The 14,319-nt window shown below is 42.0% G+C and overlaps 1 protein-coding gene across 1 annotated transcript in view; it reads right to left on the bottom strand.

The window, feature by feature from the left end:
• The window catches only part of LOC132380219 (growth factor receptor-bound protein 2), a 160,971-nt gene extending 149,097 nt beyond the window's left edge, over positions 1-11,874 (bottom strand). The window contains exon 1 of the mRNA XM_059948926.1: positions 11,674-11,874. Coding sequence (XP_059804909.1) covers positions 11,674-11,751 — 78 coding nt within the window. The 5' untranslated portion in view covers positions 11,752-11,874. The remainder of the gene's footprint in view (positions 1-11,673) is intronic.
• Between the last annotated feature and the right edge of the window lie 2,445 nt (positions 11,875-14,319).

A 14,319-nucleotide genomic window follows, 5' to 3' on the forward strand; every position in this document is an offset into this window, starting at 1 on the left:
TGAGAGAATAGATGCAGAGTGGTTGTGCAGCACTTTTGATAAGTTTATGCGCAATTTTGTAACATCCTAACCTGGTTTAACTGAACACTCACAAATTTACTACAAATTGAATTCAGATCACAACAATGTGCTGTGCTTTTGATACTGACTATGGGCTCCCCAGGTGAACTTGCCTCTTCTCTAAATCATATAATAGGTCTTCATATCTATATCAACAGACAGAGGAGATGTTTATTCAATCAAATAAGACACCACCTGCAATAATGCACTGAATTATGATTTTTAACAATGTGCCAAAGTCCTGAAAGTAAATTTTTCATCATCTGAATTAACAAATGAGAATACAACCACTGAGTACAACCAAATACCCAATGAAGGATCTGGTTAGGTGGATCTAGGCACCGCAGCAGTGGCCTTTCGGATCTGGTGCTACTATAATTTAGTTTTTTTAATTTAATTTTAAGGCACGATTAGGGTTTAGGGAATGGATAACAGAGGTCTATCTACCATCGCCAGATACAGCTACAATACAGAGATCGCCCAAAAACAAACCTTCACGAAAATCTGCTGGTCAGATTGCACGACCTCAGCTTGCTGAGAGAATCGGGCCCGCAGTCCTTGGAGTCAGCTGATGCCAGTGGCCAGAGTTGGGGATGTCGTAAGCGGCATGCGAGGAAGCAGAAGCAAGGCGAGTGGGAAGGAGTCCGTGCCAGGAAAAAGGTAAGCCCTAGTCGGCCGGCTCTCACATCTATTCTGCTCTCCAATGGACATTAAAATGGGCTACATCTGTGGCAATGAAATTACTCAGCAGGAGTACTGAAGTGGACACTGCCATTCAGCTGTTTATGTAACAGATTTCCCCCCAAGCCATCGGACTACCAACCTACTGCCCTCTGCTGTGCCTATTCTCTTCTTTATTATTTATTGTAACGCCTGCACTGTTCTGTGTACTTTATGCAGTCCTGGGTAGGTCTGTAGTCTGGTGTAGTTTTTGTGTTGATTTATGTAGTTCAGTGTAGTTTGTTTTGTATTGTTCATGTAGCACCATGGTCCTGAAAAACGTCTTCTCGTTTTTACTATGTACTGTACCAGCAGTTATGGTCAAAATGACAATAAAAAGTGACTTGACTTAAAGCACGAACTGCTTTACTTTTTTTAAATATAGTAAATTACTCTGCAGAGAGTTCTTAAACACAGATGCCAACAGCTCATTTTGCTGCTACAAAGCTCTTCAACTCAGATATTAGGTTTGCCCTTTCTCACTGTGCCTGCATGGGTCACTCCCATGGGTGCTCGCATTTCCCCTCATCCCAAAGACATGTTGGCTGGCAGGCTAACTGGGTCGTGATTTACTTTGACTACAGATAGTTGATCTTAATTAGGGAGAATATGAGAGAACAGGCTGCAGGGAATAAATGGGTAAATTACAATATTCTCACAGCCAAAGATTCAATGGACTAACTGATTTTACTCTCAGTTAAAAGAAATGTTAAATAGGAGTATGAGACAATATTGAAATATGAAATAGCTGTTGCACTCTACATTAAAATAAGATGAACTATCTGGTTGCTCAATCATCCTAAGAGAAATTCAAGCATTAGGTAACAAAATACAACTAATGAAATGGATAGTTTTAAAACTGATCACCAAATTAGAATAATTATTACAGATTAACATTTTTATCAACAGTGGCCAATGCGTATCCAATTAATACTGTCCATCATACTGGTCATTAACACCTAGCATACCAGTTCCTTTTATACTTCTAGCTCATGTGCTTTGAACATTGAGGCTACTTCATATACTGCTGTCCCACTGGTGGACAATTTTGGTAGCAAAATATGAACAAGAATTTAAAATCCACTGGTGCGTGGATACACAAGTCTAACACGGTTCGAGAAAAATTTGGTGCAAAAACTGAAATAGCAACAAACAAGAAACCAGAAAGGGAAATGTTAAGAGTTGCAGAGTAGCTACTGAGAAGTTGCGAGCAAATGCTTTATTTATTGCATCATTAGGGTCCTGCTAAATGGTCTTGGCCTGAAATGTCGACTGTACTCTTTTCTGTACCTGATGAGTTCCTCCAGCATTTTGTGTGTGTTGTTTGGATTTTCAGCATTTGCAGACTTGCTCTTGTTTGTGCTTACATTTATTGCACCATTCACAACATGGCATTCCATATACTTCACAACCAATGAAGCACTGTCATGTGAATTGCTATCATGCCAGTACTACAGGAAACAGGAACCAATGTGTACATAGATAACCTGTGATAATGACCAGATAAACTCTTTTGCAATGGCAACTGATGTTTAACTACTGATCAAAATGCTGACAAACTAAGCGGAAGGACCCATTTCTAGGCCGCATAATAACAGCAAAGCAATGTAAACCAGAGGAGTCAAAAGTTGAATGCAAAGATGACTTTGAGCTGGAAGTAGTTACTTAAAAAAAGACAATGGGAGGGGGTGTTGGTGACGGTACAGGTGACCTTTGACAGACATAAACAAGTGCTGCAAATCTGAATTGATGCTACTCAGTAATTGAAGAGCAGTAGTCGGGAGGGCATAAAGCTACAGAAGTTGGAACAAGAAATAGCAATGATTGAGGTCAGCTGTGAAGGAGAGAACATCAGTGATAAAATCAATACTGTCCATATGAAATGAACAAAATCCTTTACAGTGCATTGCAGTACACAGAAGAACAAATCTATCAATGACTATTTATCAAGACTAAATTTCAAACAGACTGCTTTTTATAGGGACAGATCACTCCTTCCCCAACTACCGCCTGTTTCCTGGTGACAGCTTATTCTTTAACCAAAGATCAAACTTAAGTTTTCAACTCCTGCATCCAATATCCAGCTGCAGTACAGGAAGCAAACAGAAACCAAAAACTGCTCATGTAGTAGAATTATCACTATAACATATACAATTGTGGTTAATAAAATATTTTGAATGTTCACTCAAGGCACAGGTTTATCATGTCACCATTGGATATATGACTCAAGTTTAAAGTAAATGTAATAATAAAGTACATATCACCATATACAACCCTGGGATTCATTTCCTTGAAGGCATACTCAAAACAATCCAGTAACCATAACAGAATTAATGAAAGACCACGCCAACAGTGTACAAAGGACAGCAAACTGTTGATACAAAAAGAAATAATAAATAAACAAGCAATAAATATTGAGAACATGAGATGAAGTGTCCTCAAAAGTGAGTTCACAGGTTGGAGGAACAGTTAAGCGATGGGGCAAGTGAAATTGATTGAAGTTATTCCCCCTCTGGTTCACAAGCCTGTTGGCTGAGGGGTAATAGCTGTTCCCGAACCTGGTGGTGCGAGTTCTGAGGCTCCTGTACCTACTTCTTGATGGTAGCAGTGAAAAGAGAGCATGACGTGGGTGATGGGGGTCCCAGATGATGGATGCTGCTCTCCTGCAGCAATGCTCTGTGTAGAAGTGCTTATCAATGGGGAGGGCTTTACCTGTGATGGACTGGGCCATATCCACTACTTTTTGTAGGACTTTCCATTCAAGGGCATTGGTGTTTCCATATCAGAGCAATGATGCAACCAGTCAATATACTCTCAATAGCTGAAGTGCAAGGGCTTGAGGAATTTGCAAAAAAGATGCAAATCCTCAAACAAAGCCTTCATCAGACTAAGAGCCAATGCTGGTCAGTCAACACAGGGATGCAAGATAAATGTATTGGTTTGTAGCAATGCGCTTGGCAGAGACGTGGGTCAATTGCAGCATACACAGAACAACTGCCATTATTCAAACATATAACTGAAAGAATGAAAACTGATAACTTCTTTAAAAAAGTACAGTTCAGAATGACATAGGGTTTTGGACCTATAACTATTTCAGGTCTTTTTCACAGATGCTGTCAGACCTGTATTTTTTATTTTCATTCCCTTTAAGGTACCAAGTTACTAATTAATCATAAACAATTCACACATTTATCCAAACTATCAGGTAACTTCAGCCTCAAGCCAGGAAGACATTTCCTGTCATCAGTATTTCCTGTAGAATAGTTCGTAAGAGATTATATTTGAAACAAAAAGCCATCCTCTAGCTGAGAGATAGTGACATTGTACTGAACTAATTGGCGGATATGCCAGATCCAGGTCAAAACTACACTAATTGCGTTCTACACAAGTGTCTCACAAATGCTATTTTATGAAAGCTCTCTAGTCAACCATATTTAAGTAAGCACTTTAGCGCAGAATTTGAACTCAAATAGAAACAAGTGAAGCACATGTACAAAATCAAACTAACAGCTATAATAATCAAACACAGTTTGCCAGCTGCCGGTGGGTTTGACCCTATGATTCTACTAACAGAGTGATTTTCTGCAGTACTTTGGCGCCCGGCCCAGTTTTAGCCCAAATTAACTCCAGTTTAAAGGCAAAACAACAATTCTTCTGCCAATCATGTTCTCTGCATGCATGGACATGACAATCATAACTAAGATGATGGTGCTTTGACCCACAACTATCTCATCTGTGCAACTCCTACTCTAGAGAACCAAGTATGTCAAAATATACTGACTTCCTGGGTTAATTACAAATAATTTATCTCAGAAACCCTAGTCAATACTTATCATGTAACATCTGAAAACAGATCAACCAGGCATTCATTTTTGTTGTGCAGAATCATGCTATGCACAAAATGGCTACTGCAGCTCCTACATTTCAATGACTGCTATTCAAAAATAATTAATTGAGAGTAAGTGTTTTGACATGGACTGCAGTCATGCCAGACACTGAATAAATACAAATTAATCTATTGTGTTAATAAGTAAATTATTTGAGAATTAGTCCAACATAAAATCCAAGTAAAAATTAAACTCAAAGATGGTTTGAAGATTCCAATACCTGGCCTAGTTCCAACATGGCTTTCACAGTCAAACTGGATTCAATGTCAGCAGATTCTCAGAGGACAACCTTGAAACTCATTACATTTTAGATTTGATTTCCACATCATAATATAAACTTAAAGAGTATATTCTTTACACCGTTCTTACATGGAACTAAAATTTCATAAGAATCATGAAAAATTGAAAATAATCAAGAAATCTCATGGAATCCAGGCTTAGATCACATTGGATCGAGAGTAAGCTAGCCAATTGGATACAAAAGGGGCTTGATAGTAGGAGTGAGAGGGTGGGTTTGCCTTTATCAGTCAGAGCACTGAGTACAAGACAAGCAATGTCACATTACAGCTGTACAAGATATTGTTCAGACCTCTGAGTATTGTGTGCAGTTCCGGTCACTAAGCTACAGGTAGGAAGAATTCATTCAGCTAGAAAGGATATGGAAGAAACTTATAAGGATATTACCCATACTGAAAGAGTTATAAAGGAAGACTGGATATACAAACACAGAAAACCTGTAGCACAATATAGGCCCTTCGGCCCACAAAGCTGTGCTGAACATGTCCTTACCTTAGAAATTACCTAAGGTTACCCATAGCCCTCTATTTTTCTAAGCTCCATGTACCTATCCAGGAGTCTCTTAAAAGACCCTATCGTATCCACCTCTACCACTGTTGCCCAGCAGCCATTCCACACACACCCCACTCTCTGCGTAAAAAAACTTAACTCTGACATCTCCTCTGTATCTGCTTCCTGGCACCTTAAAACTGTGCCCCTCATGTTAGCCATTTCAGCCCTGGGAAAAAGCCTCTGACTATCCACACGATTGATTCCTCTCATCATCTTATACACCTCTATCAAGTCACCCCTCATCCTCCGTCTCTCCAAGGAGAAAAGGCCGAGTTCACTCAACGTGTTTTCATAATGTATACTCCCCAATCCAGGCAACATCCTTGTAAATCTCCTCTGCACCCCTTCTATGGTTTCCACGTCCTTCCTATAGTGAGGCAAACAGAATTAAGCACAGTACTCCAAGTGGGGTCCTACAAAGCTGTAACATTACCTCTCGACTCCTACACTCAGCCCCACGATTGATGAAGGCCAATACTCCGTATGCCTTCTTAACCACAACACAGTCAACCTGTGCAGCAGCTCAGTGTCCTATGGACTTGGACCACAAGATCCCTCTGATCCTCCACACTGCCCAGACACTTACCATTAATACTATATTCTACCATCATGTTTGACCTTCCAAGATGAACCACCTCACACTTATCTGGGTTGAACTCCATCTGCCTCTCCTCAGCCCAGTTTTGCATCCTATCATTGTCCCACTGTAACCTGACAGCCCTCCACACTATCCACAACACCCCCAACCTTTGTGTCATCAGCAAATTTACTAACCCATCCCTCCACTTCCTCATCCAAATCATTTATAAAAATCACAAAGAGCAGGGGTCCCAGAACAGATCCCTGAGGCACTCCACTGGTCACTGATGACCCATCTACAACTACTCTTTGCCTTCTGTGGGTAATCCAGTTCTGGATCCACAAAGCAATGTCCCCTTGGATTCCATGCCTTCTCAATAAGCCTTGCATGGGGTACCTTCATGGTTGAAATCCATATACACTACTTCCACTGCTCTACTTTCATCGATGTATTTAGTCACATCCTCAAAATATTCAATCAGGCTCGCAAGGCACGACCTGCCTTTGACAATGCCATTCCTAATCATATTGTGCCTCTCCCAATATTCATAAATCCTGCCTCGTGGGATCTTTTCCATCAACTTACCAACCACTGAAGTAAGACTCACTGGTCTGTAATTTCCAAGGTTACCTCTACCTCTACTCCCTTTCTTAAATAAGGGAACAACATCCGCAATTGTCCAATCCACAGCTGTTTACAATTTACGTCAATAATTTAGATGAAGGCATTGAGAATAACATCAGCAAATTTGCAAATGATACTAAGCTGGGTGGCAGTGTGACATGTGATGAGGATGTTAGGAGAATTCAGGGTGACTTGGATAGGCTGAGTGAGTGGGCAGATACTTGGCAGATGACGTTTAATGTGAATAAGTGTGAGGTTCTCCACTTTGGGCGTAAGAACAGGAAGGCAGATTATTATCTGAATGGTGTAAAGTTAGTTAAGGGAGAAATACAAAGATCTAGGAGTCCTTGTTCATCAGTCACTGAAGGTGAATGAGCAAGTGCAGTAAAGAAGGGTAATGGTATGTTGGCCTTTATTACAAAGGGAATGGAGTAAAAGAGCAAGGAAATCCTCTTGCATTTGTACAGAGCCCTGGTGAGACCACACCTGGAGTATTGTGTACAGTTTTGGTCTCCAGGGTTAAGGAAGGACATTCTAGCTGTAGTGGAAGTGCAGTGTAGATTCACGAGGTTAATTCCTGGGATGTCTGGACTGTCTTACGCAGAGAGGTTAGAGAGACTGGGCTTGTACACGCTGGAATTAAGGAGATTGAGGGGATCTGATTGCAACATACAAGATTATTAAGGGATTGGACAAGATAGAGGCAGGAAATATGTTCCAGATGCTGGGAGAGTCCAGTACCAGAGGGCATGGTTTGAGAATAAGGGGTAGGTCATTTAGGACAGAGTTAAGGAAAAACTTCTTCTCCCAGAGAGTTGTGGGGGTCTGGAATGCACTGCCTCGGAAGGTAGTGGAGGCCAATTCCCTGGATGCTTTCAAGAAGGAGCTAGATAGGTACCTTATGGATAGGGGAATCAAGGGATATGGGGACAAGGCAGGAACCGGGTATTGATAGTAGTTGATCAGCCATGATCTCAAAATGGCTCGAAGGGCCAAATGGTCTACTTCTGCACCTATTGTCTATTGTCTCCATTGATGATGCAAAGATCATCGCCAGAGGATATGCTGGGGCCTTTTCTCCCTTCTGGAGTGCAAGAGACCAAGGAGAGACCTTATAGAGGTATATAAAAACACAACGGACACAGTTAAGATGAATTGTCAGTTTTCACCCCAGTTTGAAAGACTGGAGTCTAAAACTAAATTGAATATATTTAAGGCAACCTGAGGGGCAAGATTCTGGGTGGGTGGGTGGGTGGGTGGGGGGGGGGGGTGAATGAGGAAGAAGCTGCCAGAGCAAGTATTACAAAGAGTAGAATTAAAACACTGCAAAGGCATTAGACATGTACAGGAAAAGTTCAGAGCTATATGTGCTCCTGTGCCATACAACACATTCTAGATAAAAAAGAAACTGTAGATCTTTCAGCCCAGAGAGGGTTTCCACAATCCATGCTCCATATTCTAATTCCACTTTCCCATCTTTCCTAATTAAAGTCATGGTGCCGGCCGGGCAACCATACACTGAACAGTTAGGAGGGTGTGAAAAGCTGAAGCTAAAGCATCAGTATATTTGCAATTATCACATCACCAAACCACAACAATTAAAACTTAAAAGGTGAATCAGTTTAATGATATCAGTTTCAGCCAAAAAGGTCCAATTAATCCAATGATTCCTATCACATCTTAAGTTTTTTGTCAATGAAGAGTCCCTTCAGGATTTGAAACAATTCACTCAGCCAGTGAGCCATTTTGAACCAAAGCAAATTCAACTCCATTTGAAACATGAAGCAGAGGCAGAGCAAAAGCTCCCCTTCTTCCAAGAAGCATTTACAGGAAACTGGTTAAAGGAAGTTACACAGCAGTTCAAAATCAGAAGTTTAATAAACTTACTACCAACTACAGAAACCCATTTAGAAAACATGTTCCTTTGCCATTTTTAGCTACTACGATGACTGTCCAACCCCACAACCAGTTCTACCAGACACAATATACATAAATCGGCACATCAATTGAGAATTCCTTAAACGACCTCCATTTTAGCCTGAACAGCTTAAAGAAACAGCTTAATACGCTTTCACTGTTTAACAGAGGAAGTGCACCGCAGTTAATACTACCCTGAAGTTCCACAGCACTGTCTCATACACTTTCACAGTCTGTGCAGTACAATAGTCACAAATAAAGCAGTGGCCATAATAAACTTTCTGTAGAGGAAAACTGCAAGTATACAATTAGTAAAAAGAAGAAAAACACAGGCAGGGTGAGGGAAGCAGCTTCATCAAGATAGCTCTGAAAACAAATTCACTGTATTTTGTCCTTCACTATCATTTGCATATTTCTTGTTCTTATTTGCATATTTCTTGTTTTGCTTGACCTTATACCTAGGTTAACACTGCTGTAGTCAAATGTGTTCAATAAGGCTCAATCTAAGTGAGAGTTCCAGTGAATACAAGGTCAGTACAGCCTCTAATCAAATACTGAAGTTAACATTCTGACCAAAATGTCTTCAACTGACTCTCCTCTGATATTTCTTGACCCACTGAATATTTTGCAAAAATTCTACTTTTATTATGAAAGACCGGTAGCTTTTTCCCCCCAGGAAAAAAATTATAGACAACTGCAATCTGAAGGTAAAATGGTATGGAGTTTCTTCCATGGGTGACAAGACCTTCCAAAAAGACAGCCATAATCACCATGCTCTGTATTCTAAGCCAGTTTTTTATCCATACTGTTACTGGCAGTTGTACTTTATAGCTCTCAGCTTTGATCCCAAACATTTCCGAGAAACTTTTCAATTGCATTCTGAAAATCATTATAAACTTGTACCTCATTCCCTTTATCTCCACTTCTATATTTTTTTGAATCTGTCAGTTTAGTTAAACATATGCCTTTATCAAAGACAAACTGACTCTCTTGAATTAACTCCAACCCAGTCTTTTATTTAGTCTGTGTAATCTTAAATTACTGTCTCTTTTAGAATACAAAACAGTATGGCATGGTACATGCCTTTTGGCCCAGTGTAGTGCCAACAACTATAACCTAAAGCAAGACAAATTTAATGCTTCCCTTCACCATAGCCCTACATTTTTATTTTGTCCATACGCCCATCTAAGATTCTCTTGTATGTCCCTTATGCATTTGCCACTTCTCTGGCAGCTTGTTCCACCAGCCTACCACTCTCTATGCATAAACCCCATCTCTGACACACCCATGCACTTTCCTCCAAATGCCTTACAGTTCATACAAACATAAGTAGGAGCAGGAGACGGCCATCTGGCCCATCGAGTCTGCTCTGCCATTCAATAAGATCATGGCTGATCTGGCCATGGTCTCATCTCCACCTACCTTTTCCCCATAACCGTTAATTCATTTACCATGCAAAAATCTGCTCCCTTGTATTAGCCATTTCTACCCTGTTAAAGTGTCAGACTCTCCACTCTATCTATGCCTCTTTATCATCTTGTACACCTTATTAAGTGACCTCTTATCCTCCTCTTTAAAAAGAAAACCCTATATTACTAACTTGACCTCCTAAGATATGCTTTTTAATCTAGGCAGCATCCTCTGCACCCTCATTAAAGCTCCCACATCTTTCCTATAATGAGGCAACAACTGAATACAAAGTGTGCTCTAACTGGAGTTTTATAGAGCTGCAACAGTACCTTGCAGCTCTTGAACTCAATCCCCCAGCTAATGAAGACCAACACATATACGCCTTCCTAACCACTATCAATCTGCACTGTAACTGGGGGATCTATGGATGTTAACCAAGGTCCCAGTTCCTCCACACTGCTAAGAATCCTGCAATTAACCCTTCAAGTTTGACATTCCAAAATGAAACATTTCACACTTTCCAGATTGAACTTCATTTACCACTTCTCAGCCCAGCTCCACATCCTATCAATGTCCCATTGTAACCTACAATCTTTTACACGACTCAACACCCCCAACCTTAATGACAACTTCAAACTTACTAACCCACACTTGGACCTCATTATCCAAGACATTTATAAATTGTTACCAGTTCCATCCTTTTAAACATCTACTACCTTTTGAATCTGGAAAGATTGGAAGATTCCTACAAGCTCTATTTTATATCCTCACCACTCAGCAACGACAATGCATCCATCCCTATACTCAACAAGTCTTCATCCATAATATTGCAAATATGGTAGTATCAGAACAAAGGAAGGAATACTCCAATAAAAATAAGGGCTATCAGGAAGAAACTTATAGGAATGCTCCAATTAACAAGCAAAAATATCATTGCAAAATTTGTTGTAGCTTTAAAAGTACATTACCTAAAAGGGCAACTGAAGGTATATGCACCTGGAAGACACATGTATTGTCCTCACATGTCAAAACTCCATCCTCTCAGTTGACCAAGAGTCTGAATTTTCTATCCTACGGGTTTTCAGTGACCTGAGCCACGTTAGTTCCAACAACATCAACACAATCAAGTTTCAAAACCGTCAGTTACAACATTCCCAAACCCTCAAGCTATCAATTCTGCCCCTTGTCGCTAGGCTCTTTCTCCCTCACACCCCATCTACAATCAAATATAATACCCCTACTTCATTAGTTTTTCTCTTTAACACTCACATCCAAAGCCCTGACTGCTCACCTCCAATCTCACCTGGTTGGTACAATTCACCATCACACTCCATGAGTTCTCGACCGACCATCCTCTTCCCACATCAACGCATGTAACCCCAATAAAATTCCCTCCATCTGCTCTTCTTGCTGGTGCCCCCCCCGCTTTCCCGTCCTCCTCGCCGGTGTCCCCCATCTCCAACTACTGCCCTTTACAACCGCTTTAGTGAGATGCAAGTTACTCATTCAGCTCGGCATCTGCATCGATAGCTGATAAGAAACCAAAGGCATCGGCCCGGATGGCGAACGCCGAGGCAGAGCCCAGTTTCGCTGCCAGGCCCGCTCGCCTCCACAGTCGGGTCTTACCTTCAGGATGTCTTCGCGCTTAAAACTCAGCTCATCGTCGGCCGTGGCCTTAAAATCGTACTTGGCGATAGCTTCCATACTTAATGCGTGATTCGGGTTCCTGTGCCTCCGCCGGCCTTTCGCTCGCCAGCGTGCAGCGGTGTCCGCCTCGCCCGCTCTCCGCTCCGCTCGGCCTCAGTCACCGCGCCTGCGCACTGCAGCTGGGCGAACCGCGCCTCGGCGCAGGCGCGCTCCACACCAATCAGGGGCGGGCCGGCCGAAGCGCAGTCACCGGAAACGGGGCCGCCCTGGAGGCCAGGCCAGGCCGGGCGAGGCCAGGCGAGGTGTGGTTCTTGTGGGTAACGGCACTGCTCGTCGTCGTGGCTCATTATTAGCTTTCGTGCGTGATATGGCTGGTCTTTCCTGGGTAAGGGGTCTATAGCAAAACATGGAAAGCTCTGGACGCGTCTGTTTTATTCCAGCTTTACACACTTTATGTGCCCTGATGCTGCAGTCAGATTGAATATTAACCTTCTCCAAGGGGAAAGGAGGAACCCTGCTTAACAAAGTTATCTTTTTAACACTTGTTAGTTGTCTCAGACCAGGTTCACACGAGTTATTCGTGTGCTCCTCAAAAAAAGTTGTGGACTTTCAGATAGACTTTAACGCAGTGGCGAGTGAGAAAATTTGATGGATTGAATTTGATTTTCCTAAAGTTTCTTGGTTGAGGAATTGGTTGCAACACGTCGAAAATAGTTGAATGTACCTTTACCCCTCCCGCTGTGTCGCGCCTACAACAATGGAGGCCTGGGATATTAAGCTGACAGTCTTCTTCCTGCAACCAAGTCTCATTGATGGTTACAAATTACAATATCATAATTCCATGTGTTGATACATGTCTTGAGCTCATCCGCCTTTCCTAAAATACTTCTTGCATTGAAAAATACGCAGCTGAGAACATTAGTTGCACCATGCGCAAATTTTTGATTCCTGACTTTGAAGTCTTAACATCCCTCTCCGCTATCCGTTTTGGTTCCCATCCCCATGCAATTCTAGTTTAAGCTACCCCATGCAGCTTTAGTAAACCTTTCACTAGGATATTAGTGTCCCTCCAGTTCAGGTGCAAATTATCTCTTCCGTACAGGTCCATCTTTCCTAGAAGTGAGCCCAATGATCCAAAAACCTGACGCCCTCCCTCCTACACCAACTCTTTAGCCATGTGTTAAATTGTATAATCTAGCTGTTTCTGGCCTCACCAGCACTAAGCACCTAACTCCCCTTGCAGAACCTTGTCAGTCTTCCTACCTATGTCATTGGTATCTACATGGACCATGGCCTCTGGCTGGCTGTTCACTCTCCCACTTCAGATTCTGCAGACTTTTGGGTAGTCTATGATATAGACCCATTAATGTGGACATACCTTTCTTATTCCTCAGTTCCACCCATAAAGGCTCACCAGACATATTCTCCAGTCTGTCCTGGCCAAGCATTGCCATGACATTTTCCCTGACTTGTAACACCACTCCTCCTTCTTTAATCCCTCCCACTCTAACGCATCTAAAACAATGGAACCCTGGAATATGATCTTATTATTTCTGACCTCCCTAGCACATGGCATGGGTAGCAATTGTGAGATCACAACCCTGGAGGTCTTGTCCTTTAAGGCACCTAACTCCCTGAACTCACTTTGCGGAACCTCGTCACTCTTCCTACCTATGTCATTGGTTCCTACATGGACTACAACCTCAGCCACTCCCTCTCCCATTTAAAAATAATATGGACTTGATCCAAGATGTCCCGGACCCTGGAACCCAGGTGGCAACATAGCATCTGGGAATCCTGTTCTCATCCACAGAACCTCCTTTCTGTTCCCCTGACTAACACATCCCCTATCACCACAGCTCACCTCTTCTCCCCTCTTCCCTTCTGAGCCACAGTGCCAGAGATGTGACTGCTGTGACTTTTCTCTGCTAGGTCATCCCGTGACCCCCCCCCCCCAACAGTTTCCAGATTGGCACACCTATGGTTGACGGGGATGGCCATCAGAGTACTGTGCACAGGCTATTTAACCCCTTTCCCCAGTTAGTTGTGTCCTGCATCTTGGTCACCACCTCTCCATATGTCCTATCAGCCTCCCGAATGATCTGGAGTTCATCCAGTTCCAGCTCCTTGATGTAGAATGTTAGAACTTGCAGCTGGATGCACTTCTTGCAGATGAAGTCATCAGGGGCACTGGAAGTCTTCCTGCCTTCCCATACCTTGCAAGAGGAGCATTCAGTTAGCCTACCTGGCATCTCTACTACTCTAACTGCAAATAAAAAGAAAGAAAAAAATAAATAAACTGGGAGGAAAAAATAGTTGACAAGAACCATATAACAATTACAGCACGGAAACAGGCCATCTTGGTCCTTCTAGTCCGTGCCGACACTTACACTTACTTAGTCCCAGGTGCCCGCACTCAGCCCATAACCCTCCATTCCTTTCCTGTCCATATACCTATCCAATTTTACTTTAAATGACAATACTGAACCTGCCTCTACCACTTCTACTGGAAGAAGATGTGAAGCAATGTTTAATCCCATTTAATTTTATGAATTGTTCAGATTTAAATAGTTGAAATTGAAGTTTATTCAAAGTAGACTTGGAGAGAATATGTATTGCAAAGGT

The sequence above is a fragment of the Hypanus sabinus genome, chromosome 23, assembly GCF_030144855.1.
Source record: "Hypanus sabinus isolate sHypSab1 chromosome 23, sHypSab1.hap1, whole genome shotgun sequence".
Classification (NCBI taxonomy): domain Eukaryota; kingdom Metazoa; phylum Chordata; class Chondrichthyes; order Myliobatiformes; family Dasyatidae; genus Hypanus; species Hypanus sabinus.